General features: G+C 43.2%; 1 protein-coding gene across 1 annotated transcript in view; it reads right to left on the bottom strand.

Moving 5' to 3' along the window:
* Positions 1 to 693: 693 nt before the first annotated feature.
* LOC141793723 (F-BAR and double SH3 domains protein 1-like) overlaps positions 694 to 27,909 on the bottom strand; it is a 37,072-nt gene continuing 9,856 nt past the window's right edge. The window contains exons 8-21 of the mRNA XM_074674566.1: positions 27,184 to 27,312; positions 24,881 to 25,003; positions 23,369 to 23,464; positions 21,480 to 21,596; positions 21,301 to 21,405; positions 16,311 to 16,466; positions 13,596 to 13,724; positions 9,099 to 9,182; positions 6,875 to 7,013; positions 5,518 to 5,618; positions 2,095 to 2,214; positions 1,864 to 2,005; positions 1,745 to 1,791; positions 694 to 1,632 (exon numbers count right to left, since the gene is read on the bottom strand). Of these exons, the coding sequence (XP_074530667.1) occupies positions 1,582 to 1,632; positions 1,745 to 1,791; positions 1,864 to 2,005; positions 2,095 to 2,214; positions 5,518 to 5,618; positions 6,875 to 7,013; positions 9,099 to 9,182; positions 13,596 to 13,724; positions 16,311 to 16,466; positions 21,301 to 21,405; positions 21,480 to 21,596; positions 23,369 to 23,464; positions 24,881 to 25,003; positions 27,184 to 27,312 (1,539 nt within the window). The 3' untranslated portion in view covers positions 694 to 1,581. The remainder of the gene's footprint in view (positions 1,633 to 1,744; positions 1,792 to 1,863; positions 2,006 to 2,094; positions 2,215 to 5,517; positions 5,619 to 6,874; positions 7,014 to 9,098; positions 9,183 to 13,595; positions 13,725 to 16,310; positions 16,467 to 21,300; positions 21,406 to 21,479; positions 21,597 to 23,368; positions 23,465 to 24,880; positions 25,004 to 27,183; positions 27,313 to 27,909) is intronic.

Below are 27,909 nucleotides of genomic sequence, written 5' to 3'. Positions count from 1 at the left end.
TTATTAAAGCTGTGGACCTGCTCAGGGTGGACTCAGTGATGACGCCTGTAAACACCTCTAACATACAGGCTCATGGATATATAATAAAGTAACAACATCTTTGAAACATCCTTCACAAGTCTTCACAATAACTAAAGAGGAGTTAACTTAACATGGTGCATTGTGGGAGTAATTAGACTAATACCACTCAGCTGAGGTCTTACCAAATGTACCAATTAAGTGCAATCCAAGCAACCTGCACTTTGATCAAGGTCATTTTTTATTAATAGTTATAACACATATAACAGCAATAACACAAAGGCATTTACATTAAACATTTAAACATGTGAACAAACAAAAAACAGCCAGTAAGTTATAAAAAAAATTTAATTGTATACAAGTACAAACACACACCTCCATACACAAACAGAAAAATCTTTACATATAGACATATACCTGCACACTGCACCCTAAAGTTTATTTCCACCCACTTTTATAATTTCAAAGTGAGCTAAGAAAGGATGCCACGTGTGAGTGTCTACTCACTGTCAGGCTCCAGTGGCCCTGACACAACACTAGGTACAAAGCCCCATACCAAGGGCTGTTTACACAACTAAAGTTTCAGGATGAAACACAAAAGTATTGTTGCATTTCAGCCTCTCTTTTACGCTGCGTTTTAGCTGACCTAAAACATGAACTTTTAAAAATGGCCTCCAGAGTGGGAGTTTTGTGAAACACTGCGGCCACTGCTGCTGTGTAAACAGTAAGCCGGCATTTTCAGTGAAAATTCTGACATCACGCTTTGCTTTGCACATGTGCACTCAACAGAACAACAATACTGTTGTTACGATCATCGCGGCCTACCAAGTTGTGCTTGTGCTGCTGAATCTGCTGACTGTATTTCAACAAAACATGTACTTGTTGCTCCACGTCTGCACTTAGCATTCACCAATAAACCGGATGATCAGCCCGACTCTACTTCAGCGGACATCTATCAAAAGCTGCTTCTGGACAAGGCAGTCATAGCGCCAACTACAGGCGCTAGCATGCTTACTACAGCATTTTCAGTCATTCAGCATTTCAATGTAAACAGATTTTGTCACTGCGTTTTGGGGTGAAACATTGTGTAAATGGGGCCTGAGTTAGGTCGGGCAGGCAACATGTGGCCAATAACAAAGATGGAATGTTTGCTGTCAGGATCATTGCAGCGCACAAGCTCTGAGAGCACACCTCTGAAACACATAATCCTCAACTTTTGCTTTAAAAATACAAACAACTAAATGTTTATTAATTCAGGGCCAGTCCGCGTGAACATCTAGTAAAGGAGTGTACTCGATAAAACAAGGACAAACCACAGCTTTTATGAAAACCAAGGGGTATGACAAATTTCCCATGATATGGATATTTTTATCAGATATACAATCTTTGCTACTACCTACGATACAGCCAGCAAGAGACTAGGGGTAATGATGTAGCAGGAATAAGCAGCGTCTTATTTGTAAGAGATGTGTTTTCACCCTACACCTACCCCTGAAGCCGGTGCTTCTTGGTCTGAACATGTGATATATTCTATAGACACTGACTGAGAGGCCTGTTTCTGACTCAAGGCTGAGGTGAAGGCTTCTGAGTTGGAGGAGGAGGAGGAGCTCGACACTGAAACACACATACAGAGAGTTTGGTGAGAGACCAGCTCTTCAACCACCATCATTGTCTCATTTGTTTATTTTGAAAGAATTTTGTAGTTAATGTCAGAAACATCACGTACTGGTCGCAGTCGGCTGCTGGTGAAATCTGGAGAATTGCAGCAGCCATCTGATTGGAGGAAAAACAACTGTTAAAAAAGAAAACTCTGTTCAGTCTGGGGTCAAGTTTGCCATAACTCACCGTCTGACTCCTCTGAGAGCCTTTGAGGAAAGACCTGCTGTATGTCCTCCACACAGCTAGGGGGTGTAGCTGAACCACAGGCAGGGTCAGAGGGGTCTGGGATAGGGGGGGGGAAAGGAGGCATGGTTGGGGTGGGGAGAGGCTGAAAAACAAACACAGATTTGTTACATATTTTGATCCAGACAAGAAAAATGATGTGGGGGACTTCAAAGGAAACTACTGGGAAAATACCTCCACTTGTTCTTCCTCTTCCTCCTCATCCTCCCACTTGTTGTGGATGATCTCCACCACCAAGGATGGAAAGAAACCAACCTGCCCGTTCAGCTCTCCTTCCCAAAACCCATCATCTACCTGCAAAACAGTCCCACAGGCCACAGGTCAGTAAAGGGTAACACAGCTGTGATTGTTCACGTTTGCAGTGCTGCTGTGTTTGCAGTGCTGCAGCGAGTTTTCAGTGATGCAGCGAGTTTTCAGTGCTGCAGTGAGTTTTCAGTGATGCAGCGAGTTTTCAGTGCTGCAGTGAGTTTTCAGTGATGCAGCGAATTTCCGGTGCTGCAGTGAGTTTTCAGTGATGCAGTGAGTTTACAGTGCTGCAGCAAGTTTTCAGTGATGCAGTGAGTTTTCAGTGCTGCAGTGAGTTTTCAGTGCTGCAGTGAGTTTTCAGTGCTGGCCTGTTTGCAGTGATGCAGTGAGTTTTCAGTGCTGCAGTGAGTTTTCAGTGCTGGCCTGTTTGCAGTGTTGCCATGTTTGCAGTGCTGCCATGTTTGCAGTGCTGCTGTGTTTGCAGTGCTGCCGTGTTTGCAGTGATGCAGTGAGTTTTCAGTGATGCAGTGAGTTTTCAGTGCTGCCGTGTTTGCAGTGCTGCCAGGAGTTTTCAGTGCTGCAGTGAGTTTTCAGTGCTGCAGTGAGTTTTCAGTGCTGCCTTGTTTGCAGTGCTGCCAGGACTTTTCAGTGCTGCAGTGAGTTTTCAGTGCTGCATGAGTTTTCAGTGCTGCTGTGAGTTTTCAGTGATGCAGTGAGTTTTCAGTGCTGCAGTGAGTTTTCAGTGCTGCAGTGAGTTTTCAGTGCTGCAGTGAGTTTTCAGTGATGCAGTGAGTTTTCAGTGATGCACTGTTTGCAGTGATGCAGTGAGTTTTCAGTGATGCAGTGAGTTTTCAGTGATGCAGTGAGTTTTCAGTGCTGCCCTGTTTGCAGTGATGCAGTGAGTTTTCAGTGCTGCTGTGAGTTTTCAGTGATGCAGTGAGTTTTCAGTGCTGCCTTGTTTGCAGTGCTGCCAGGACTTTTCAGTGCTGCAGTGAGTTTTCAGTGCTGCAGTGAGTTTTCAGTGCTGCTGTGAGTTTTCAGTGATGCAGTAAGTTTTCAGTGCTGCAGTGAGTTTTCAGTGCTGCAGTGAGTTTTCAGTGATGCAGTGAGTTTTCAGTGCTGCAGTGAGTTTACAGTGCTGCAGCAAGTTTTCAGTGATGCAGTGAGTTTTCAGTGCTGCAGTGAGTTTTCAGTGCTGCAGTGAGTTTTCAGTGCTGGCCTGTTTGCAGTGATGCAGTGAGTTTTCAGTGCTGCAGTGAGTTTTCAGTGCTGGCCTGTTTGCAGTGTTGCCATGTTTGCAGTGCTGCCGTGTTTGCAGTGCTGCTGTGTTTGCAGTGCTGCCGTATTTGCAGTGATGCAGTGAGTTTTCAGTGATGCAGTGAGTTTTCAGTGCTGCCGTGTTTGCAGTGCTGCCAGGAGTTTTCAGTGCTGCAGTGAGTTTTCAGTGCTGCAGTGAGTTTTCAGTGCTGCCTTGTTTTCAGTGCTGCCAGGACTTTTCAGTGCTGCAGTGAGTTTTCAGTGCTGCAGTGAGTTTTCAGTGCTGCTGTGAGTTTTCAGTGATGCAGTGAGTTTTCAGTGCTGCAGTGAGTTTTCAGTGCTGCAGTGAGTTTTCAGTGCTGCAGTGAGTTTTCAGTGATGCAGTGAGTTTTCAGTGCTGCACTGTTTGCAGTGCTGCCAGGAGTTTTCAGTGCTGCAGTGAGTTTTCAGTGCTGCAGTGAGTTTTCAGTGCTGCCTTGTTTGCAGTGCTGCCAGGACTTTTCAGTGCTGCAGTGAGTTTTCAGTGCTGCAGTGAGTTTTCAGTGCTGCTGTGAGTTTTCAGTGATGCAGTGAGTTTTCAGTGCTGCAGTGAGTTTTCAGTGCTGCAGTGAGTTTTCAGTGATGCAGTGAGTTTTCAGTGCTGCACTGTTTGCAGTGATGCAGTGAGTTTTCAGTGATGCAGTGAGTTTTCAGTGATGCAGTAAGTTTTCAGTGCTGCCCTGTTTGCAGTGATGCAGTGAGTTTTCAGTGCTGCTGTGAGTTTTCAGTGATGCAGTGAGTTTTCAGTGCTGCCTTGTTTGCAGTGCTGCCAGGACTTTTCAGTGCTGCAGTGAGTTTTCAGTGCTGCAGTGAGTTTTCAGTGCTGCTGTGAGTTTTCAGTGATGCAGTAAGTTTTCAGTGCTGCAGTGAGTTTTCAGTGCTGCAGTGAGTTTTCAGTGATGCAGTGAGTTTTCAGTGCTGCCCTGTTTGCAGTGATGCAGTGAGTTTTCAGTGCTGCCGTGTTTGCAGTGATGCAGTGAGTTTTTAGTGATGCAGTGAGTTTCAGTGATGCAGTGAGTTTTCAGTGCTGCAGTGAGTTTTCAGTGCTGCAGTGAGTTTTCAGTGATGCAGTGAGTTTTCAGTGCTGCCCTGTTTGCAGTGATGCAGTGAGTTTTCAGTGATGCAGTGAGTTTTCAGTGCTGCCGTGTTTGCAGTGCTGCCGTGTTTGCAGTGCTGCAGTGAGTTTTCAGTGATGCAGTGAGTTTTCAGTGCTGCCGTGTTTTCAGTGATGCAGTGAGTTTTCAGTGATGCAGTGAGTTTTCAGTGCTGCCGTGTTTGCAGTGCTGCAGTGAGTTTTTAGTGCTGCCGTGTTTGCAGTGCTGCAGTGAGTTTTCAGTGCTGCAGCAAGTTGTCAGTGATGCAGTGAGTTTGCAGCGATGCTGTGTCTGCTCTTATAGATTGTTGTGGACTTTTGCCTGTTTTTATGTATTTAATTTTTTTTTGTCCTGCAGCTCCTCTTTGAAGATTGGAGATCATCTGCCACCACACTGAACTAAAAACACATGAAATCAATAGGATGATTTAAATTTTGAAGAGACTGCATCTAAAGAAACAACATGGGCTTTAAACATCCCAATTCCCACTTAAAATGAGGTTATGCAACATAAGCCTCCATAGCTTAGTTAAATTTAGGTTCAAAATTAGGAATCAATTGTTTTATTGGATGCAAAATTTATAAGGTGCACACAGACATAAGTGATTAATTTAAATACCAGGTGTTTCTCATGTTACACATTTTTAATAAGGTGACAAAGATCAGAATTAGAGCTTCATATGTCTTTCACTCAGTTAAGTTTTAAATTTAAGTATCAGTTAATCCCCTTTTTTTTATATCTAAACTGGCAAAAAAAGCCATGAAACCATCATCAACATGCTCTGTGGACATGTGTTTTGCACTCACTGCATGTGTCTGCTTTGCACCCTCCATTTCCTAAAGAGCCAAACCCATCCCTCTGAAAACCTTTACATTAAACATCCTTTGTTTTAAAGGGAAGAGACCATACATCTCAGGAGGTCAGTCCTAAAAAATCATTTCCTGAGGAGCACAACACACACCTCCCCATGTCGATAGCGTCTCAGTTGGATAAGCGCCCCCTCCTGGAAGGAAAGCTCCTCTGCACTCTGGGCCTGGTAGGAGAAGAGAGCTCTGGCTACACCTGAAACAGGAAACATCATCAACATGGATCCACACCAGAGGTGTTATGTCCCAAAGTAAAAATACTTTTTTACCTTACTTAGGCAGAAATTTTGAGTATTTATACTTTACTGGAGTAGTAACTTTTTAGCAGACTTTTTACTTCTACTCTTTACATTTTCAGAGAAATATCTGTACTTTCTACTCCCTACATTTTGAAAATAGCCGTTACTCCTGTTTCATTTCGACTTGTTTCATTCCAGCCTGTCAGAAAAAAATAAATAAATACAGTAAAAGATAAAAATAAAAAAACAACAGAAAAAGAAAAAATAAGAACAACACAAACACACACAAAAAAATGAAAACAAAAACCTATCTAATAAAAATTGCACCATCCAGATAGAGTGAATTGGATTGTGGTTGGATGAGAGGTATAAACATAACACTGTCTGAGCATGAGTTGGAATAATAAGGCAGTGAAGTTCTCACTCAAACATTTATTTAACCATAGCCAGGGGAACACAAAGTGCTTCTTGACAGTCAGTCAACATGAAGAAGACCCAGTGCCATGCTCTACTGGCACAAAACAGGAAACAGCACCTACTTAGTATGGTGGCTCTTATACGAAAAACACAACAATTATTCAAAAATTATCTACAGTTACCTTGAATTACTTGTGCTTTAGTCCTGCACTACGTGGTAAAAATAAAATGAATATGACCTACATGGGGGGAGGCTGCCTTGTGGCGGGCTCTTCCCCAACATAGTCACAGGGGAAACACTGTGGGTGTTGTGATCAATAAAGTAAATAAAGTAATGAAACATTTTGGCTAGCCTCAATTAGTTTGAAGAGTTCTAGCACATGTTTAGACCCTATTGGTCAACACCAGCTGCCCCCAATTTTTTTAAACAAAACTTTATAGTCGTAATGGCCTTTGGAGTGCACTTCAGGCCCCTGTGGTGCTGCTACAGCCCAAGCCTTTGTCCTTAATGGCAATTGTTCCCCTTACACTTTTACCCTGATACTTTGACTTGTTTTGAAACCAGTACTTTTACTCTTTTACTTAAGTTAATAAATTAAGATGCAACACTAACTTCTACAAAAGTCTTTTTAAACCCTGCTATCTATACTTGTTGTTGAGTGATACATCTAAATACTTCTGACACCTCTGGTACACACACACACACACACACACACACACACACACACACACACACACACACACACACACACACACACACACACACACACACACACACACACAAACACACACTGACCTCTGCTCCTCTCTTTAGTGCTACTGGAGGAAGTGGAGCCAAATGAACCGTCCAGCTGAGCGGCGTCCTCTACAGGCAGACACAAGAACTGCACATAATGCTCAGGGACATAACCCACCTGTCCACACGCATTACACACCTGGCAGAGACAGAGGCAGGGAGAGAGACACATGAGCAGGAAGACAGGCACATGAGCAGGGAGACAGACACATGAGCAGGAAGACAGACACATGAGCAGGGAGACAGGCACATGAGCAGGGAGAGAGACACATGAGCAGGAAAACAGGCACATGAGCAGGGAGACAGACACATGAGCAGGAAGACAGACACATGAGCAGGGAGACAGACACATGAGCAGGAAGACAGACACATGAGCAGGGAGACAGGCACATGAGCAGGGAGAGAGACACATGAGCAGGAAAACAGGCACATGAGCAGGAAGACAGACACATGAGCAGGGAGACAGACACATGAGCAGGGAGACAGGCACATGAGCAGGAAGACAGGCACATGAGCAGGGAGACAGGCACATGAGCAGGGAGACAGACACATGAGCAGGAAGACAGACACATGAGCAGGGAGACAGGCACATGAGCAGGAAGACAGGCACGTGAGCAGGAAGACAGGCACATGAGCAGGGAGACAGACACATGAGCAGGGAGACAGACACATGAGCAGGGAGACAGGCACATGAGCAGGGAGACAGAGACATGAGCAGGAAGACAGACACATGAATAGGGAGACAGAGACATGAGCAGGGAGACAGGCACATGAGCAGGGAGACAGGCACATGAGCAGGGAGACAGGCACATGAGCAGGAAGACAGGCACATGAGCAGGAAGACAGGCACATGAGCAGGGAGACAGACACATGAGCAGGGAGACAGACACATGAGCAGGGAGACAGGCACATGAGCAGGGAGACAGAGACATAAGCAGGAAGACAGACACATGAATAGGGAGACAGAGACATGAGCAGGGAGACAGGCACATGAGCAGGAAGACAGGCACATGAGCAGGGAGACAGGCACATGAGCAGGAAGACAGGCACATGAGCAGGGAGACAGGCACATGAGCAGGAAGACAGAGACATGAGCAGGGAGACAGACACATGAGCAGGAAGACAGACACATGAATAGGGAGACAGAGACATGAGCAGGGAGACAGGCACATGAGCAGGAAGACAGGCACATGAGCAGGGAGACAGGCACATGAGCAGGAAGACAGGCACATGAGCAGGGAGACAGGCACATGAGCAGGGAGACAGACACATGAGCAGGGAGACAGACACATGAGCAGGAAGACAGGCACATGAGCAGGGAGAGAGACACATGAGCAGGAAAACAGGCACATGAGCAGGAAGACAGACACATGAGCAGGGAGACAGACACATGAGCAGGAAAACAGGCACATGAGCAGGGAGACAGACACATGAGCAGGGAGACAGACACATGAGCAGGAAGACAGGCACATGAGCAGGAAGACAGACACATGAGCAGGGAGACAGGCACATGAGCAGGAAGACAGGCACATGAGCAGGGAGACAGGCACATGAGCAGGGAGAGAGAAGCATGAGCAGGAAGACAGGCACATGAGCAGGGAGACAGGCACATGAGCAGGGAGACAGACACATGAGCAGGGAGACAGGCACATGAGCAGGGAGACAGACACATGAGCAGGGATACAGACACATGAGCAGGAAGACAGAGACATGAGCAGGGAGACAGACACATGAGCAGGAAGACAGGCACATGAGCAGGGAGACAGACACATGAGCAGGGAGAGAGAAGCATGAGCAGGAAGACAGGCACATGAGCAGGGAGACAGGCACATGAGCAGGTAGACAGACACATGAGCAGGGAGACAGGCACATGAGCAGGGAGACAGACACATGAGCAGGGAGACAGGCACATGAGCAGGGAGACAGACACATGAGCAGGGAGACAGACACATGAGCAGGAAGACAGACACGTGAGCAGGGAGACAGACACATGAGCAGGAAGACAGACACATGAATAGGGAGACAGAGACATGAGCAGGGAGACAGGCACATGAGCAGGAAGACAGGCACATGAGCAGGGAGACAGGCACATGAGCAGGAAGACAGGCACATGAGCAGGGAGACAGGCACATGAGCAGGAAGACACGTTGTCCTGAACAGCGTTTGTCAGGACAGGTCAAAGCAGGGAGCAGAGATTCTTGTTCTGATAAAACGAAGCAGCCACCTTCAGCCAGTCCTCCACGTCTCCATCTTCAACCACTTGAAGCTCTTCCCCCTCCATGATTGACAGCTCATCTGATTGGCTAGCCTACAAGAAGAGATGAAATCAACATGTAAAATTACGTGCAGTATCATAATTTAATAGACTTTTAAAAAAACAAGTGAAATGTGAGGTAATATCAAATTTCCAGCAGGGGGCGACTTCCCTGTCTGCAGACAGAGAGGTTTGATTTTTAAGAAGTCTCTGCTGAAATGGGGCAGTCTTTCTGCATGCAGCGCTGGCAGACGTCATATAACTGAAGGAAGGATGGATGCATAAATGCTGCTGTTTTTCAAACCTACTACACCAGCAGCGCCCACTATTTTGATTGGAATTCAGTCTGCAGTAGTCAGTATGCCAAAACTTACAAAATCTACAGTATACTAAAAATCCCTGGATGTCGTACTGATCCAGGAAAATTTCTCAGTATGCAACAGACCAGTCTACCTGGCATACTGTTTGTATTGCTATCGCTGTTTGTCCAAGCAGGTGGCAGCTTTTGGTGAATTACCACCATCTACTGGAATGAGTCAGCATTTTAGCTACAACACAACACCAACGTTAGATGGTCCATGATATAGAAGTGAAGTGACAAGAAAGAAACACCAGTAAATCTGGTCACTTCCACTTGTAAAAGACACATTTACTTTTACAAATTAATTAGCCCATATACCACTTATTTACAATTTTTAAACAATGTGGAATACATAAAAGTGTTTTTTCCATCAGCTGTAAAAATAAAAATCCCTTCCAGATTTATTTTCAGTAAATGATACAACTTTTGGTGAAAGGTTAAAAATCAAATATGATGATTCTGCTATTTTATGATTGACAAAATAACTAAAATCTAGAAAGATCTACCCAAAGTTTGTGTTGTACAGTTATGATAGAGGGGAAACAAAATTATCACCTGTAGATCCATTTTCTGAAACTAAAAAAGCAGAGTAGTATACTACAAAACAGATGTTAAGGCTGTTAATTGTTTAGTTGTAAGATGTGCATCAAACTTCCAGCTGCCGTCAGGTTAACTTTCCATTATGACAAACGGCTTTAATCTGACATCAGATGTGACGGGACAGTTAATATAGATATAAATGTATATGCTGGTTCAGACGGTTACATTAAATAGTGATTACTGTGATTGTTTACTGCATTAAAATATGTCTGACACTCTGGAAACCTGCCTCTGAGGCTTTGATGACATGTGCGCACTTGTGCGCCTGTCACCAAATTACAGCTGCGCAGGGTGCGCTCCGCCTTGCGCCGAGGATAGACCAGGTTGGAGCTGGCGAGCTTTCAGCGCACTTTTTTGGCACAAAATTGTCACTGCCCCAACATGAATCTGCTGACACCTCCCCCTGGCGCGCCGTCACACCCATCTCTGAGCAGACGGTCTACCAAATTGTCAAATTGGCAGTGCACAGCAGTGCGCCGCACGAAATTAGCACTGCGCAGGCTGCGCCAGGCATGCGCCACGAAATTAGAGCCCTCTGATTGGACGCTGCAGTGGCTCAGACTTCTCTACTTGAAACTTCATAAACACAATGGAGTTTAATGATTTTGACATGAACCTGTATGGCATCCTCATCCATAGTTACGTACATCAGGGCTGTCTTACCCCTGTCAGCGTCCTGTGACCCGAGTTCTGGTGCAGTTTTGGTCCAGACGAAAATAGTCCGGTAACATGGCTGGGGTCACGAAAATAAAGCGTTTTTCCTCTCAAAACAAGTTGTGTTCAAAAGAGTGATACATTTGCATCACAAAACTGCAAACCCGAAAAAAGTCAGACTCCATTATCGATTGGCACTACTTTCTGGTGCGTATCACTGCTCCCTGCAGTGCATCCAGCTGACCAGTGCACGTTGTCACCGTCATAACAACTTTAAAATGTTAACGATAACATGTCTGACTACGACCCTGATGAAGATGATATTACATTTAGCACAGAGCCAAGGGGATATCTTTATGAACCCGTATATACTGATGCTGAAATTCATCAGATGCAGTTAGAACAGGTGGAGAGAGACGATCACAGTCATGTCGCTCCTGGAGCCACAGCTGGAGCCATCATCAACCCTCTGTGATCTTCTCACATACAACAGTAAATCACTCGTTTTTTACGTTTAAAGCTTTTAAACTTTTAATCTCTTAAAGGACCTTTACATGTGTAACAGTAGACTTACTTTCTGTCCAGACTTAAGCGACGCTCAGCAGGTACGAGCCGTGATCATGTCACAACCATGGATGTATTATAAGAACTGGATAGCGTGGCTCAGCCTTCCACCATGTTACAGATTCGAAGCCAGAATCTAAATGGTCACAGCCCTACAACCAGCTTACAACTTACGTTTTTATTTTATTGTGTTTATTATCAGTTTATATTAATTTTGATGTGTCAAACTAAAACGCGCCACCTGACCCACATGTTATTTTTTCCACCCAGATCCGAACCCGGAGAAAAAAAGGTTTTAAAAACCACCTGCAAATCAGCTGTGTTGGGTACCCGACCCAGTGCAGGACTCCGCTGCACACTTCTGACAAGTGCACCAGCATTTGTCTGTCACTCTCTCTTTCACGGCTCCAGCTGTGGCTCCAGGAGCGGCATGACTGTGATCGTCTCTCTCTCCACCCGTTCTGACTCCATCTGACGAATTTCAGCATCAGTATATTCAGGTTCATAAAGATATCCCCTTGGCTCTGTGCTAAATGTAATGCCATCTTCATCAGGGTCGTAGTCAGACATGTTATTGTTAACTTTTTAAAGTTGTAATGACAGTGACAATGCGCGCCGGTCAGCTGGTTGCACTGCGCGGCGCAGTGATACGCACCAGAAAGTAGTGCCAATCGATAATGGAGTCTGACTTTTTTCTGGTTTGCAGTTTTGTGATGCAAATGTATCACTCTTTTGAACACAACTTGTTTTGAGAGGAAAAATGCTTTATTTTCGTGACCCCAGCCATGTTACCGGACTACTTTCGTCTGGACCAAAACCGAACCAGATCTCGGGTCACAGGACGCTGACAGGGGTAAGACAGTGCTGATGCATGTAACTACAGATGAGGATGCCATACAGGTTCATGTCAAAGAATCCGAACTATCCCTTTAAAGCACAAAATACTGAACACAACCATCATCAAATCAATATAATGGAGGATTTATACTGAAATCTAATAAATAAAATCTTCCTGAAACACAATAAACTGGGTTATATTGATATGTTTCAGAGTTGATGATCAGATGTGCTCTAGGTAAGGGCTACATAATTCATTAATAATCAAACAGTTGTGCATTTTACCGGTACAGTAATCCGTGAGCTTCTAAACAGCACACAGAGGAGAGGACATCCCATTGCTCTAAAAACAAATTTCCTCCATTCCCCTCTCCTCTCCTCTCCTCTCCTCTCCTCTCCTCTCCTCTCCTCTCCTCTCCTCTCCTCTCCTCTCCTCTCTTCCTTTCCTCATGTCTCTCTCCATCATCTCTGGGAGGGACTAAGACACAAGTGGAGGAAGGAAGGAAGGAAGGAACTTTATCACTTTGAGATGCACCTAGTGACAATGCTGATGTCAAGGTAGCCTCCTCCTGATGCACTGAACAGATGACCTTATTTGGATGAATTGGGGTGTGGTCATATGCACGGTGGAGAGAAGGAAATTGGCTGGTGCGCACGTGTCATGAATCTAGCAGTGATTTTGCGTAAATACTGAACTTGTGCCCAGAGTGAAAACACATCTACACATTTATTAGTGCATGAGGTCCAATGATCCCAAACACACCGCTGAGGAAACTCTCACTCAGGGAGGACGGAAACCTCCCGTGGAGCTGAAGGACAAAAGCTAGCTTGATCTTGATTTTCAGTATGAATACAGACCGTGAAAGCAGGGCCTCATGATCCTTCTGACTTTTTGGGTTTTAAGCAGGAGGTGTCAGAAAAGTTACCACAGAAAAGTTATTTTCAGTTGGTGTCAGAAAATACAGCTGCTAGAGTGGCTCAGAGAATCAGCTGACCTGAACCCTAAGATCAGAGCTCATGGAAGAGGCCCATCTTCCAGATTTGAAGACCCTGTGGAAGAATGGGCCGAAATCACACCTGAGCAACGCACCCAATGAGTCCCTTCACAGCAGGAGTCTGACGCTGTTATTACCAACTAAGACATTTATTTCCAGTATGAAATCAGGACATGCCCCCTCAAACCATCTCAGAGCATCACACTGGACTCCAAGCAGCTTGGTCTCTGGTCTTTTTCCTTCACCATTTCTCACCATTTCTGCTGTCTGTGTTTACTTTACCTCCCAAACCCTCTGTGTCCTCTTCAGCACAACATTTTAATCTGGACTATTGCTGTGATCACTGTCAGCTGCTGATGGTGCTGTCTTTGTGAGCACTCAGTGCATGGTCTCAGTGAAGCACGCGGTCAGTGTGGTGCTGGAGGAATAAAAAAACATCTGGTTGATGACTGATACCTGATAGTTATGGATAACTCTGCAGGCTGCAGGGTAAACACACACTCCTGATGCTGACACTGGATCTGTAAAGATGTCTCCGCTCTCATCGTCATAGTCCTCAAAGTCAGTCAGCTCAAACTCATCCTCCTGAAAACACAAAGCAATGACAAGGAATGTAATCTCCTTCATAGTATTTATTTATCTATCTATTTATCTATTTTATTCATTCATTTGTTCATTCATTCAATGGTCTTTGTTACAAACTGATGCACCAGTTTTACAAAATGTGACCCAGAGGCTTCATTTCCTCTTGTGAGTGTGACTAGAACCTGCTGCAGTTTGACTTCTTCATTTCACCTCACGTAAAGTGGAATAAGCCACCTAAGGTTTCCTTTGAGGATGGGTATGAAAGTTGAGATATTGGTCAGATCTGACCTCAGTTTGAGTCTGGTTTGTTCAGTGACTCATCTCGTTACAGGATACCACTCAGAGGTGTTTTTATGTAAGTCACACTCCATCAAAGACCACAGAGCTCTGGAAATGAACCTCTTCATATTTAAAGGGACAGTTTCACAGTTTTAACATCTAAGGCCACACCTTTGAGTGAGTTTGACTCCTTTATAGTGAAATGTCCTTTAAAGATCTCAATCCCCACTCATTATCACAGACACAATAATAAACATTTACATGAGTTTACATGAGTTCATTTTCTTTTAGGATAGATTCAAAGATTCTTTTACTGGTTTTTAAAGCTCTTAATCTTAGTCCTTCATATTTATCAGATTTGCTTTTACCGTATGAGCCCATTAGAGCCTTCAGGTCTTCAGGAAGCTCTCTGTTAACAGTTCCCAAAGTTAAAACAAAAACTTATGATGAGGCATCTTTTTACTACTATGGCCCCCACTTATGGAACAGCCTACCTGAAGACCTGAGGGCTGCGTCTAATGTTAATGTCTTTAAAAACCGACTCAAAACCTGCCTTTTTAGTCGAGCTTTTACCTGAATTACCTCTTAGTGTTTTATTTACTTTAAGTACAGGCCACTTTTTGTTATCTTATCTTGTCTTATTTTTTTATTTTTATTTTATTTTATTTTATTTTTTTTTAATCTTTTCTTTTTAAATTTTTTTTATATTTTCTGTATTTTTTTCTCTAGTTTTCCTGTTTTATTCCTCATTTATTTATCATTATATATACATATGTATATTTTAACTTAATTTCAAGTATTTTTTATTCTTAATTCTGAAAAATCATTTTCTTATTTTCTATTATGATAAATCTAATTTTATACTTTTTACCTAACCTCCAGTGTTTTCTCATTTTTAAACCTTCAAGACGGCGTTTCCTCAGTACGTACTGGGTACAGCAGTGTGCTCTGTTACTGTCTTTTATCTATGTTGCTTATTATTAACACTGTGTATGGGTTGCTGTGTGGGTGGGTCCCGGGGCTGGGTGGAGTGGGTTTGGGGTATAATTCTTTTATTTAATTCATGTGTCTGTAAAGCTCTTTGTGCTACATTTTATTTGTATGAAAAGTGCTATATGAATACATTTTGATTGATTGATTGATTGATTGATGAAGCTGCTCGTTCAAACCTGGGCTTCTGTCAACCAGACAAAAGGAAAGTGAGTGACAGGGAGATCCAAAAGCAGCCTGTGGTAAGCCATTGGTTGCTCAGTGACTCAGGCCAATCCCTCATCAAAGGGTTTTTTTGTTCAGTAGGCACGGCCAAGAGAGAAGATCAAAGTTTTCAACCTTAATAACTCACATGTACAAAGCAAGGAGCAGCGTCCGGTCAGTAAAAATGAAGCAAATCTAGAAGTGCTAATAGTTGCTGTTTATTGGGAATCCTCTTGAGTCTGGCTGCAGAAAGACTGGAAGTCATGTTCCCACCGCGCCAAAGAAACAGACTTTTACAGCATTACACACATCTTTACAGCCTGGTTCAACAAACAGCTTTGGTCTAAAACACTGATTTCACTGTCGGCACACAGTGAATGACTTTTTTTTCTATCTGTGCGGTTTAGAAGTTATTAGGATTGTTTGTTTTTCCAATCAGAGACACAGCTCAGGTCACGTGACTGATGGTGCCCCTGTAGCTGTTAGAAAAGGAAACTAACAGCATCATAGTGAATGTGGCTGCGTCTGCAGATTGGCTTCATTTCAAGGTTGAAGGGACAGACAGGTGACGTCAAAGAGGCAACATTCATCTTTTATACCGTTAAAGCCGGTTCCTTAATAAAACACACATGTTCCAAGTGTACCATACTAAATACATCTATTCAAGTTTTCAACGTTAATCAAAGCGCCCCCCTGCTGCCAGCAGAGAATAAAATGTTTTTACATTTTCTATTCATCACCTCAGTTATTCATTTCTCTTTTTGATGTGTCCAGGAAAGGCAATAACTGAGAGAATGGCACCAATCGCTGAGCCCTTGGCAGGAGTCACAGAAGGATCAATGGCATACTGTGAGCCACTTTTGAATCTGGGGACTGCTGGGAGTGAGCAGCCTTTGAGCGTCTTTATTTTGAACTTAGGGAGAACCTCTCAGGGAGACTGAAGGTCTCTAAACCCTCAGACTGTAGATTCTGTTAGAGGTGAACTACTTCATGTTCAGGCCTCATGTTCCTGACCTGATGATATAAGCTCCCCCAACCACCTCCTCAATGAAGACGTGTGTGTGCGTGTGGGTTTGTGTGAGTGTGTGTGTGTGTGTATGAGTGTGAACTTACTGAAAAGTCCTCTGTAGACCTCCTCTGCTCGCTGAGGCGCCTCTCCCTCTCCAGCTCCTCCTCTGCCTGCTGCATGGCCTGGCTAAGCCACAGGTTGATGTCTGTGACGCTCCCTGACAACAGAGCGATTCGAGCCTCTGCCTTCACCCTGCTGAGCTGTGACAGGAAGGAAACCATGGAGGCAGCTTTTTCTAGGTCAAGTAGACACACAGAAGCTCAGCACTGGAAAAAAATGACTTGAATTTATTTTTACTCTCCCCTGACTTTGGGCTCTCTACTTTCACACCAGCTTTTAGAAAGCTTCCATAAATGTGCTCTAAGTGAACAGTGCTGCATCAAACCAGTGAGTGAAGTTCCGGGATTTGAACCCCATGTTAAAATCTGGAAGCTTATAAACCTCCAAAAATCTTTGCGGACACCCCTTTTTATCTGGCCAAAGAGATATCAACCTTTCCATCTTTCCAGGATTGATTCTAAGGCTGTATTCAATGATATGTTTTTGTTTATTGTTCACAAGAAAAACTAACTAACTTCATGATGGTCTCAATCAGTCAGTTCTCAACAGTGGCAGCTGCTGGTCAGTCAAGGAGGGGAAGCTCATTTTTTCCGGCCTCCATCATAAATTTGTTTATTTAAACGTAAACTCTTCCCTCCATTTCTTTTCAAGAAAATGATCAGTGACCATGTCGTACCAACCAGGTGTTTTTTCCAGGGATTTTCCCAGTGTTCTCTCAACACTCGTTTTTAAGAAAGGTAAACTCGCTAGGGATCAACAAAGCCTCCAGATCAGTCCAGAACAACTGAGAAGGCTTCAAGATCTCTGACTGGCTCATTTCACTGCCAATCAAAAAGAGATTCAGCCTCAGACAGATCATCCAATCATCATGCAGAAGCCAAAGTGTCCGATGGGCGGGACAAAGCCCAGTGTTTATCCAATGACCGTCCAGTTTCCACAGTGGAACAACCCACTCTACGCTTCCCTGCTGAAGTCAGAAGACGCTCAGCGTCCGACTGTGTTAAAGACGAGACGCTGCGGGGATGACTGAGAAGGAGGTGGAGCCAGTTACCTGTGATAGGAGCTGATTCTGAACTAAAGATGAAGGAATTCTAGCTCAGATTTTGTCAGTGAAATGTACACACAGCAGTGCATATCACCACTTTTTTGGGGGCCATTTTAGGGGAAGCTGAGCTTCCCTTGCAGTCTTAGAGCAATCGCCACTGGTTCTCAACACTTTCTGTACCAAATTCAACAAACAAATTCCTGCTTTAATTCTCTGAATTCTTTGGGTGAGTATTGGCAAGAACTCACAATATGATATGCATCACGATACTTGGGTCAGGATACGATAACATCACAACATTGTGATATATTGGAATATTCTACAGTTAACTATTTGAAAACAACCTCTCTGTTTTATTGGGGTTGAAATAATGAAAGTCAGATGCAGTGTTTCAGACATACACCTCACCTGAAAACATAAAGTATGTCAAGTTTTAAACAGTAAACTACTGTGACATTAAACTAATGTTACAAAAAATGATTGGCTGAAAGACATGGCCAGTTGGTGTAATTGATAAATGTCACTTGGTATAACCAGCGTTACTCATGAAATCTGATATTGCGCAAAACATGATGATGAATATTTTTTTTTATCAGTCTACTACACTGTAACAACTTAACTTGAAATTCTGTTTTATCCGACGGACCCAAGAATAGAGAGAAAACTAAGGGGCAACATCTGGTTGGTAAAAATTAAGCCTATGCTGAAGTCCTAAAAGTCACTGTTCATCGAGCGTGCGCTTGAGGCTGACTGCAGAGGACCAGAAGTCACGCACACCCCCAGCCATAAAAACAGATTTTTACAGCATTAAAAACATATTTACAGCCTGGTTCAAAAACAGCTTGGGTCTAAAACAATGATTTCACTGTCGGCACATACAGTACGGTAAGTGAATTTTATTTTTGTCTCTGTGGTTTACATTATATAAGGATTGTTCGTTTTTCCAATCAGAGAAACAGCTCAGGTCACATGATGGCCGGGCGCCCTGTAGCTGCTCAAAGAAAAACTCACAGCCAGCGTCATAGCGAATGTGGCTGTGTCTGCGGATTGGCTTCATTTCACGGTTTCAGGAACAGACGAGTGACGTCACAGAGACTACATCCATGTTTTATACAGTCTATGGATAAAACATTGGTGTTCACAACATTGAAACCCACATCATTAAGTTTAGGAATAAATTTTAAGTATACTTTAAGATGATCATAATTGCTGTGAATGCAGCAATGCATTCACAGCATATGTTCTTCTGTGACAAAAAAAATTCTTCTTCTTCTTCTTCTTCTTCTTCTTCCGCCCGCTTTTTTGGACCGCTAAGGATCCTACAAACTTCAACCGATTTTCACCGTTCAAACTTCAAAACGTGTGTTTCAGTGGGGACAAGGGGGCTATGATTCTTCAGAAACTTTTCACAAATACTTTTTGAGATATTCAACGATTTACAAAATTTCAGTCCCATAGAGATGAATGCGGAATTTTCAAAATTTCCTCTCTTCAGGACATTTTTTCAGCCTGCTTCAAACCCTTCTCATTCAGTCATACATTCAGCTACAAACTCCATTCAAACTTCAAAATATTCAGCTATCTTTTGGCTTCATTCAGTGGGTTTCAAATGTTTCCTAGCATTCATAGTTTCTTCACAATGACCCTTCAAAGGTCATGATGCATTTCAGTGTGTATTGGACGGAATGTTTTGGCTTAGAGTGGGAGATTCAAACGACAGAGCAGGGAGAGGGACAAACAAGACCTGGGAAACTTCTAAATAAACTGCTCTCTAGGTCACAATTTTTGCCCCACATAGGCATAGTGTATGTCAAAATGTAGGTAGGCTTGTCCTGCTTCTGACAAAGTGGTTTTTAAAGCAAAAGGATGGAGCACTTTTTCACAAAATGGCCAACTGTCATGAGATGTCCAATGACAAACCCCATATAACTCCATGTTAATTCCTAAGGGGTTTTCTCAGAGATCAGTCAAATTTCCCTCATCTATCTATCGCTCTCGTGGGTTCATTTCTTGACCTTCATGCATGAAATTTACATCGACAGCTTCCTCTGGGCCTCAGGATTCCTACGGTGTGTTCATTTTTATTCTACCCTCACGGTCTTGGCAAGGTGACAGGAGATTCGGACTCTTGCTTTGCCACAAAATCTTCAGAAGATTACAGTAACAAGGGCAAAGTTGTGCACCTGCACCTGCTGCCCTTGACGAGCTGGTCTCCGTTGAAACCTTTGATCTCATGCAGCTGTTTATAGTAACTCATCAAAACATTCAGGAACAAAGACAAGCATGTGTCTGTTAATTTATCAGTGATCACCAATGCAATATCTGGCTTCAGATAAGCCTCAGCAGACAGGTTTACATGATTGAACACACACACACACACACACACACACACACACACACACACACACACACACACACACACACACACACACACACACACACACACACACACACACACACACACACAGGGCAGAAAGTATCACACTTTAACAGCATTTGACTTCCATTTCCCTGAGTCAGCTCCTTATTTTCCTAGATTTTTTTTCTTTAAATTTAAATCCCTTCCTTTAATTCCTGAATTGATTCAGCCAGTCAAACTTTTAAATCCAATTTTAGATTACACTGATTCATGCTTCATGATCATTCTTTTTGTCAGAATTGCAAGCACCTTTACACCCTGATTTCAAAGGGAATGTGTTGGGAATCAACAGACTCCACCAGCTCTCTGATGGCAGTTGGTAAACAATGATCACCATGGCAACATCTGGCTTCAGATGGGCCTCAGCCTACAGGCTTACATGGTTAAAAACTCACACACAGGACACACAGGATTACATTTTAACAGCGTTTAAGATAGCCGACTTGCATTTTCCCTCAGTCAGGTCATTATTTCCATTAATTTTCTGTAAAATTTAATTCATTCCTTTAATTTTTAAATAGACGCAACCATATAAACTTTAAATTCATTCATCCATTCCATTTATTTGTCCATTCATTTCTTTTCATCCAAGAGTCCATGGCAGGCTAATTCAGCATTCTGCATTAGCAGTTGAGCGCAAGCTTTTCAGGAGTTCTTCTAACAATTTTCAGACATATCCTCAGTCATTCATGTTCAGCATTCTACATTAGCAGCTGAGCAGAAGCTTTTCAAGACTTCATTCAACCATTTTAAGACAAATCTTCAGTCATTCATGTTCAGTACTCTGCATTAGCATTTCAGCGCAAGCCTTGCATGACTTCATTCAACCTTTTTCAGACACATCTTCAGTCATTCATGTTCAGCTTCTGCTTAGCATTTTAGCTCAAGTTATTTAAGACTTCATTCAGCCATTTTCAGATATATTTTCAGTCATCCACGTTCAGCATTCTGCATTAGCAGTTCAGCGCAAGCTGCTTCAGCATTCTGCATTCACAGCGCAATTTCTTCAGAAATTGCTTTTCTAGTTATTATATAGTTTATGGGCAACATACAGCAGAGTAGCTTTTTGGTGCCATCTACTGCTGTGGAGGTGTGGAAGATATATTTTACTTCCAACTCACATGAAATATAAATTTGTATTTTAACAAAAATATAGAAATTAAGAGTTGAAATATCTATATTTTGTCACAGGTCAAAGTATCAGGATATATTGCTGTGTTGATATGTTATCACACCTTTAAAACCAACCGGTTCAACCTTCCAACCCAACTCCTCTCTGTAATGGCACAGCACAACACCCACGTTACTGCAGACAGCACCTATCAGCCTGTCAGTGTCTCAATCCACTTGACCTTTTCATCCATGAACGACACCCTAGATAAGTGAACCCTCTCACTCTTTGTAGCAAAGATCTCACTTCTCACCAGATTCACCACGGGCTTGGACGGGAGGATATTTAGTTGATTCTTTCTTAAACAAAATAAAGAAGGAGTAAAAGTAAATGAGGTACCTTGGCTTTCCTGACGCTGTCCTGTACCTCTGCAATCTTCTGCTCCATGCTGAGCCCAGTCTCCCCCGACAGGAGCGTCAGACGACTCTCCAACATCTGCAGAGCCTGCAGACGAGCACAGCCACTGGTTTCCATCATGGATTTCTCTCCATGAACCCAAAAAGACCGTCATGTCTTACCCTCTCTCCATGGGTGATGATCTTGTAGTCTTTTGCTGCTTTGGTCACCCATTTGTTGGCCTCTTTAACCAGACTGCCCTCAGATCGAGGAGCAGAAACCTCTTGAAGAGCAGAAACCTGAATAATGACATGGAAGCACCCCTCAGTTACGAGCTGTGACCTGTCAGTAGTCTGCTTGTTGCAAATGACATGCCACATATCATCCAGGACACTTGCTGGTAGTCCTGTGGCAGGTCAGTAGTACACCACCAGGCTGTAGCTCCACAATACTTTCTACATATATGACGTGGGGATTTGTACCTTGTTACCACTGGGCAATAAACCCATTTTTGGCCTTTTACACTTACACAGTACATCCCAGTTGTCATGAAATACTTCTAAAAAAGAGAAAAGACCTTACGGAACCAATAGCAGTGTTTGAATTTACCATATGACCCTCTGGAGTTCAGGTCACAAAAATGAAGTCTTTTGTAAAACAGTTTATGTTAAGTTGGATAAAATATGTTCAGAATCCTTGACTCATTCATTTCAATGGGGTGTTCCTCAATGGTGGTGGAGCAGTGTTTCTCAAAACTGTGGTCCGCCTGACATTAGGGAAAGCTCAGGAACTCCCAAAACAATGTCTTTTTTTTGTTATTGTGTTTTTTTTGTTCTGGGGTGGTGCATAAGATTTTTCTGGGGGGATAAGTGGTCCTTGGTGTGAAAAATTTGAGAAACACTGGCCTACAGGCATCGTTTAGACATGAAATCTTCTAAAAAGAGTTAATTTTTAAAGTCTTTACGCTTTTTATGGCATGCTTTGTAAACTGTTAAGACCATCAAGTATTATCCATGTGTTTTTGAAAAAAAATGTGTTGAAATATAAATAAATAACTTTTTTCATTACTGACCATTATGGTACAGTGTTGCCACAGGGCAACAAATCCCCCAAAATATCTATAAAAATACATTTTTTGAAAACTTCTTTGGATTATGTTTGATCTATTTTAAGATGAAAAAAAAAACCACCCCAATTTTTTTTCTAACTGGCATCACCATAGAGGGTTAAATCCTGTCCTAAAGGCAAAGACAATTCCAAGTATTTACACAGTAAAATTATGGATGAAACATAAAAGCAGTCAGCATGAAGCAGCTAATGGGCTAAGCTTGTGAGGGGTGCTGCTCTGGAGTCAAATCCTGGACTCCCCTACAAACTGTTTTTGTGAAGTTTTTCCTCCTGGATATCATGCCAGGGCTTCTTTTAGCCTCGTTTCTATTGTCAAGCTAGATTTCGTACCTGAGTAAGGCTCGAGCACTGAGGCTGCAAGGACCCGAGTCATAATAACAATAATTTGTTTATGCCAGATGAGTTGATGAGGACCTTACTTTGACCCAAGCTCACCACAATTTGAAATAATTCAGTGGAATGTGAAATTTTGATATCATTTGTGTATTGTAAAAAAAAATCTAAAAAGTTGCTCAATAGCGCCATCTACAGTTTTCAAATAACTCTCCCATGGATGTTTTTTCATTCTCATGCATCCTCTTGCAGCATGTCCCAAAGCAGGGAGGGGGCTACGGTGGGTTGAAAGTCCAAACTGGTCTCAGGTTTAGTGATTTACAGGTTTCCTATGTGAACACATTAGACCTCTGGGTTTTATCCACTAAACTTCATCACAGGTTGGCAAGGATGTAGGTATGGGTTGTACTCTTATTAGACACCTGACAGATCCGTAAATAGTTTGAGCAGAAATGCGTCATAAATTAACTTCATCGCAAAACATTCACAAAATGCAGTACAATGCAAAATGCCAGCTTCAGATGAAGAGAGCAGGGTTTCTTCTGGTCATGAGGGATTTATCCATCCCAGCCTTTGACACACACTTGGTCTCATACAAACCTAAACACACCTGGTCACATGGTGCTGACTGAAAGGTGAACTCAGGTGTTTTGCTGAAGGAAACAGATTCTTGGAGAAACTGCTGCACATTTTTCTCTCTGGTCACCTGGCAACGAGACAACCAATCAGAGTTCACCAGGACAGAGAAAAGACCGGGGTGTTTTTGTTTTTCAAAATCATCAGAGCAGTTTCTAAATCACACATACACAGACCGTGTTTTCACCTGTACCAGCCCCCACCAGCATAGGGACAGCCAGCCTGTGGAAAGGCTTTCTGCTGTCAGGTCTGCCCCCTGATCTCACTCTGCTGGAACACAAGCTCAAACATTTCACCTTACTGTTGAATTTCTCTGCTTGAACCACTGCAGTATGTAGTGTAGAGATCCCTGTAGAGATCACCAGTGGGCTGAGCTCTTCCACCTTCAGACATTTCTCTTATGGCTCTGTCCGGCTCTGTCCTCAAGTCCCAATTCACTCATCTCACCTGACCTTTGACCCTGTGCTTTTCTTCGCCCTGTTCTCCTCTTTACTGGAGACAGAGTGACAAATGGCATGTATATGTTCGGTATCTCAGGAGATACAGTGGGAGACTCTGCATGTACAAGGATAAACAGGGTTAGTGTTGAGCCTGCCTCTTTCAGGGAGTCAAAGTTAAAGCGGGCCTCTAAAGGGACAGTTTGTTATGGTGTTACTTGCGTTTCCATTACACCTGGAGTTGCACAAAACCTAAATATCACATACCTCTGCAGATGGGGAAATCTTTTTTCTGCTGTCACAGTTTAAGTGTCTTGGGATATGGCTCAATGAGAAATTGACATTTAAACATCATGTCAACACTTTCTCCACCCAGCTGTGGAACAGAGTTAGCGTCCTCCACAGGAATGAATCTTGTTTTCCAGTGTCATGCCATTTAAGGACGTTGAAGCCATGGTCTTATCTGTTCTGAATGATGGTGCTATCAGATATAGACATGCCACAGTTTCTCCCCTCAGGCCCTGGATTCAGTCTACCACTCTGCTCTGGAGTCATAGCTGGGTACATGTACAGCACACATCGCTGCATCTGCTAGGAGCAGGCTGGCTAATCAGCTCCTGATGACAGAAGGAACAAACGCTGCCTTTTGAATATTTTCCAGGCTTTTACTGACAAGCTACCAGCTTACCTTTTAGACCTGTTGGAGTTTCTGATGGATCCTACAGGACTCATTCATCTGATTCACTCACTGTTTAAGTCCCTGGAGTCTACAGTGGTTCACTGGGGCAGTGTCTCCCTGTGACTTTGCTGGCTTGTCAGATTTCTTCCTCTCTGCTTCTTGTGCAGATGCTGAGTCACAGCTTCACTTGTGTTTTTGCCTATTTTTGGGATGAAGGTTTGGATATGATAACCCTCAGACTCTGTGCACCAACCCCTCTGCTTATTCTCTTCATTTCTCTGCTTTTCTCTCCTGCCTTAAACCCTGATGTGACACTGAAAAAAGCCCAGGTCAGACACACAGACACACACAGAAACACAAAAACTAGTACCTTGGAAACAGTGTCCCAAATCTGGCTGTAGAGTGTGTGTGTGTTCAAACAGCAGTTTGTCTCTGTCTCACACAGCACAGTGAAGTGTCTCTTCAGGTCATCATAAATCTCTCTGTCCATCAGCTGAGGAGGAGAGACACACACTTTTTTGACCACAGCTTTACACTCACATGAGCAGGCTCATCTCACGCACACACACACACACACACACACACACACACACACACACACACACACACACACACACACACACACACACACACACACACACACACACACACACACACACACAAGGCTAATGGAGTCCTCCATTAACACAGAGGCAGTGTGTCAGTGATCACAGACTTACAGAGAAACAGGAAAAAGAAGATTGTGCTGATGCATGTGTGCATGTACAGTGTGTGTGTGTGTATGTGTTTGTGTGTGTGTGTGTGTGTGTGTGTGTGTGTGTGTGTGTGTGTGTGTGTGTGTGTGTGTGTGTGTGTGTGTGTGTGTGTGTGTGTGTGTGTGTGTGTGTGAGTGTGTGTATGTGTGTGTGTGAAGGAAAACAAAACAGAAGTGTGTTTGTACTCAGGAAGCTTTGTGGTCAGTTTTTTTCACTAGGTACAGAACTCAATGTTCTCTGTGTGTGTGTGTGTGTGTGTGTGTGTGTGTGTGTGTGTGTGAGTGTGTGTGTGTGTGTGTGTGTGTGTGTGTGTGTGTGTGTGTGTGTGTGTGTGTGTGTGTGTGTAATGGGAAGGAAGGGTGTTTATGTGTGTTACATATGCTGTGAGTTTTTATGGAGGACCAAAACTGCTAAAATAATTTTGAAAAAGTTAAAACAACACAAATAGAAATATAGCTGCAGGCAACAATATCAGGCCCGAGTCCTTCGGCCAACGTGTCCCCGTCCGGGCATGACCTGGTCGCCACATGTGCAGCAAAGTGTGGCTCAGCAGTAAAAGCCATAGATCTTGGCATGAAAGGTATGGCCTGTAGCGCAAAGTAGCTAGATGGGCTGCAGTTTTTTGCTCCTGGGTGGCGCTATGCAGCATTAATGTTAGCGCAATCATTAATAGAAATGCACTCAGGCTTTGAATCTGAACATGTGTGTGCATTTTATCCTGATCCAACAATGTACAAGAGAGCTATCAAGATTTTCATGAAGCAGCCAAAATCTATTTGTAACTTCCCGTCAATACGTGTAGTATACACAAGCCAAGTTTGGAGTTAATTACATCAAAAACTTAGGAATTGTCCAATGTAATACGTAGGCCAGAAATCACCAAATCCGATGTTTACGTCTACATAATGAAATTTCCTGTTTTGAATTTACTATAGTCATAATAGACTTTTTTGTAGGTCTAGGCATGATGGTTATGCCCAAAAAATTTCAGGCCTGAAGCTCAAAGTAGTCGGAGGTGCTGAAATACTGAGCCCCTTGGTGAAGATATGGAACAGGGTGAACTTTTGTGGTCATTTGTGGCTGCGCCCATTAAAATTTCATTAATTCTTATTATGATTCTTGATATTCAGTGAGTTAAGTATACACATGGCAAGTTTGGAGTTGATCAGATAAAAAAACCAAGGACCTGTTTATTCAAATAAGTACCCTATGAACATAAGTTTTGCACATTTGGGGGCAAAGTACTACTAGGGGAAAACAATGGCATTGCTGCATCCGGGGTGCAACACTGAACATGTGTGTCCGTTTTTGTGCAGATCGAACATACCTGACAAATGTCCAACTTTAAGCCCTTGCTGTGGCCCCGCCCATTAATATTCTATAAATCCAATCATGATTATTGATCTTCAATGTGTCCAGTATACAAAAGCCAAGTTTGGGGTTGATGTGAGAAAAAAAACTAAGGACTAGTTTGTTCATATACGTAGCCTATGAATCATCAAAATCTGATGGATGGGTCCTAAAAGCAAAGCTCTTGTTTGGAAATCAAGATAGTTGTAAGAGACTTTTTTGTTGGGCTAGGAATGGTTGTTATATTCATAAAATTTTAGGGCTCTAGCTGAAAGCAGCCAGAGGGGCTGCAGTTATAAGCCCCTAGGGGGCACTATGGAGGGTGAATTTTTGCAGACAGTGCAGTCACGCAGTTTTTTGCCAAACCTGAATTTTGTGCCTAGGTCTGTTTGCGTTTTTTCAAGCAAAAGGGACCAAATATGGGATTGTTTTTTTTTTTTTTGTTTTTTTTGTGTGTGTGTGTGTGTGTGTGTGTGTGTGTGTGTGTGTGTGTGTGTGTGTGTGTGTGTGTGTGTGTGTGTATCCGTATCTGTATGTGTGTGTTTGTGCGTGTTTGTGTATGTTTTACCTCCATTATATGGGGTAGGTCGTTGGTGGAGTAGTGTTGATGATGGGCGTTCACTGCTGCCAGTGCCAGCAGATACTCATTACGCACTTCAGTCAGACGGTCATCACACTCCTTTAGCCTGGCACTGAGCTTTACACACACACACACACACACACACACACACACACACACACACACACTCACACACACACACACACACACTCAGTTAACTTTTGCAGTCCACATAGACCGACAGTGGCTGTAGTTGGTGCAGCCACAGAGGCTCCGCCCCCTATGGCTGCTGTGGGTGTTGTCTTATTGAGAAGTCCTATCAGACACACACCAGTGTTTCATTTTATTTTCCATACAGCGCCAGACCACAGCAAAAGTGATTTAGAGTTCCCTCTCTCATAAATCAAGTCAATATCTTCTTTTTTTTTTTTTCCCTAACAGACTAATTAGCCTTATGTTATTCATCTCATTTACAGGACGGGATGTTGTATGTACATCGTTGGGTTCACGTCTCTTCTCGTGGAACTTCACCGTGGGCTAAAGAGCACGTGATCTCTAGCGCACGGTGAAGTTCCCCTCTGACGCGTTCACAGACACACAAACACATGCGCGCATTACAACAGACAAGTTCATTCCGTATAGTGGCTAGAAAGCAGGGAAAACCACCACAAGTAACATCTTCCATTGCTTTCTCCTTGAAAATGCAACCCTCACTCCCCTGGGCCCCCTGCTGTT

Source organism: Halichoeres trimaculatus, unplaced genomic scaffold, assembly GCF_033239565.1.
Source record: "Halichoeres trimaculatus isolate MK-OKI-2021-1 unplaced genomic scaffold, fHalTri1.1 fHalTri1_scaffold_7, whole genome shotgun sequence".
In the NCBI taxonomy this organism is placed as follows: Eukaryota; Metazoa; Chordata; class Actinopteri; order Labriformes; family Labridae; genus Halichoeres; species Halichoeres trimaculatus.
The sequence above is the reverse complement of the archived record's forward strand: the minus strand, read 5'-3'. Positions and strand labels throughout refer to the sequence as shown.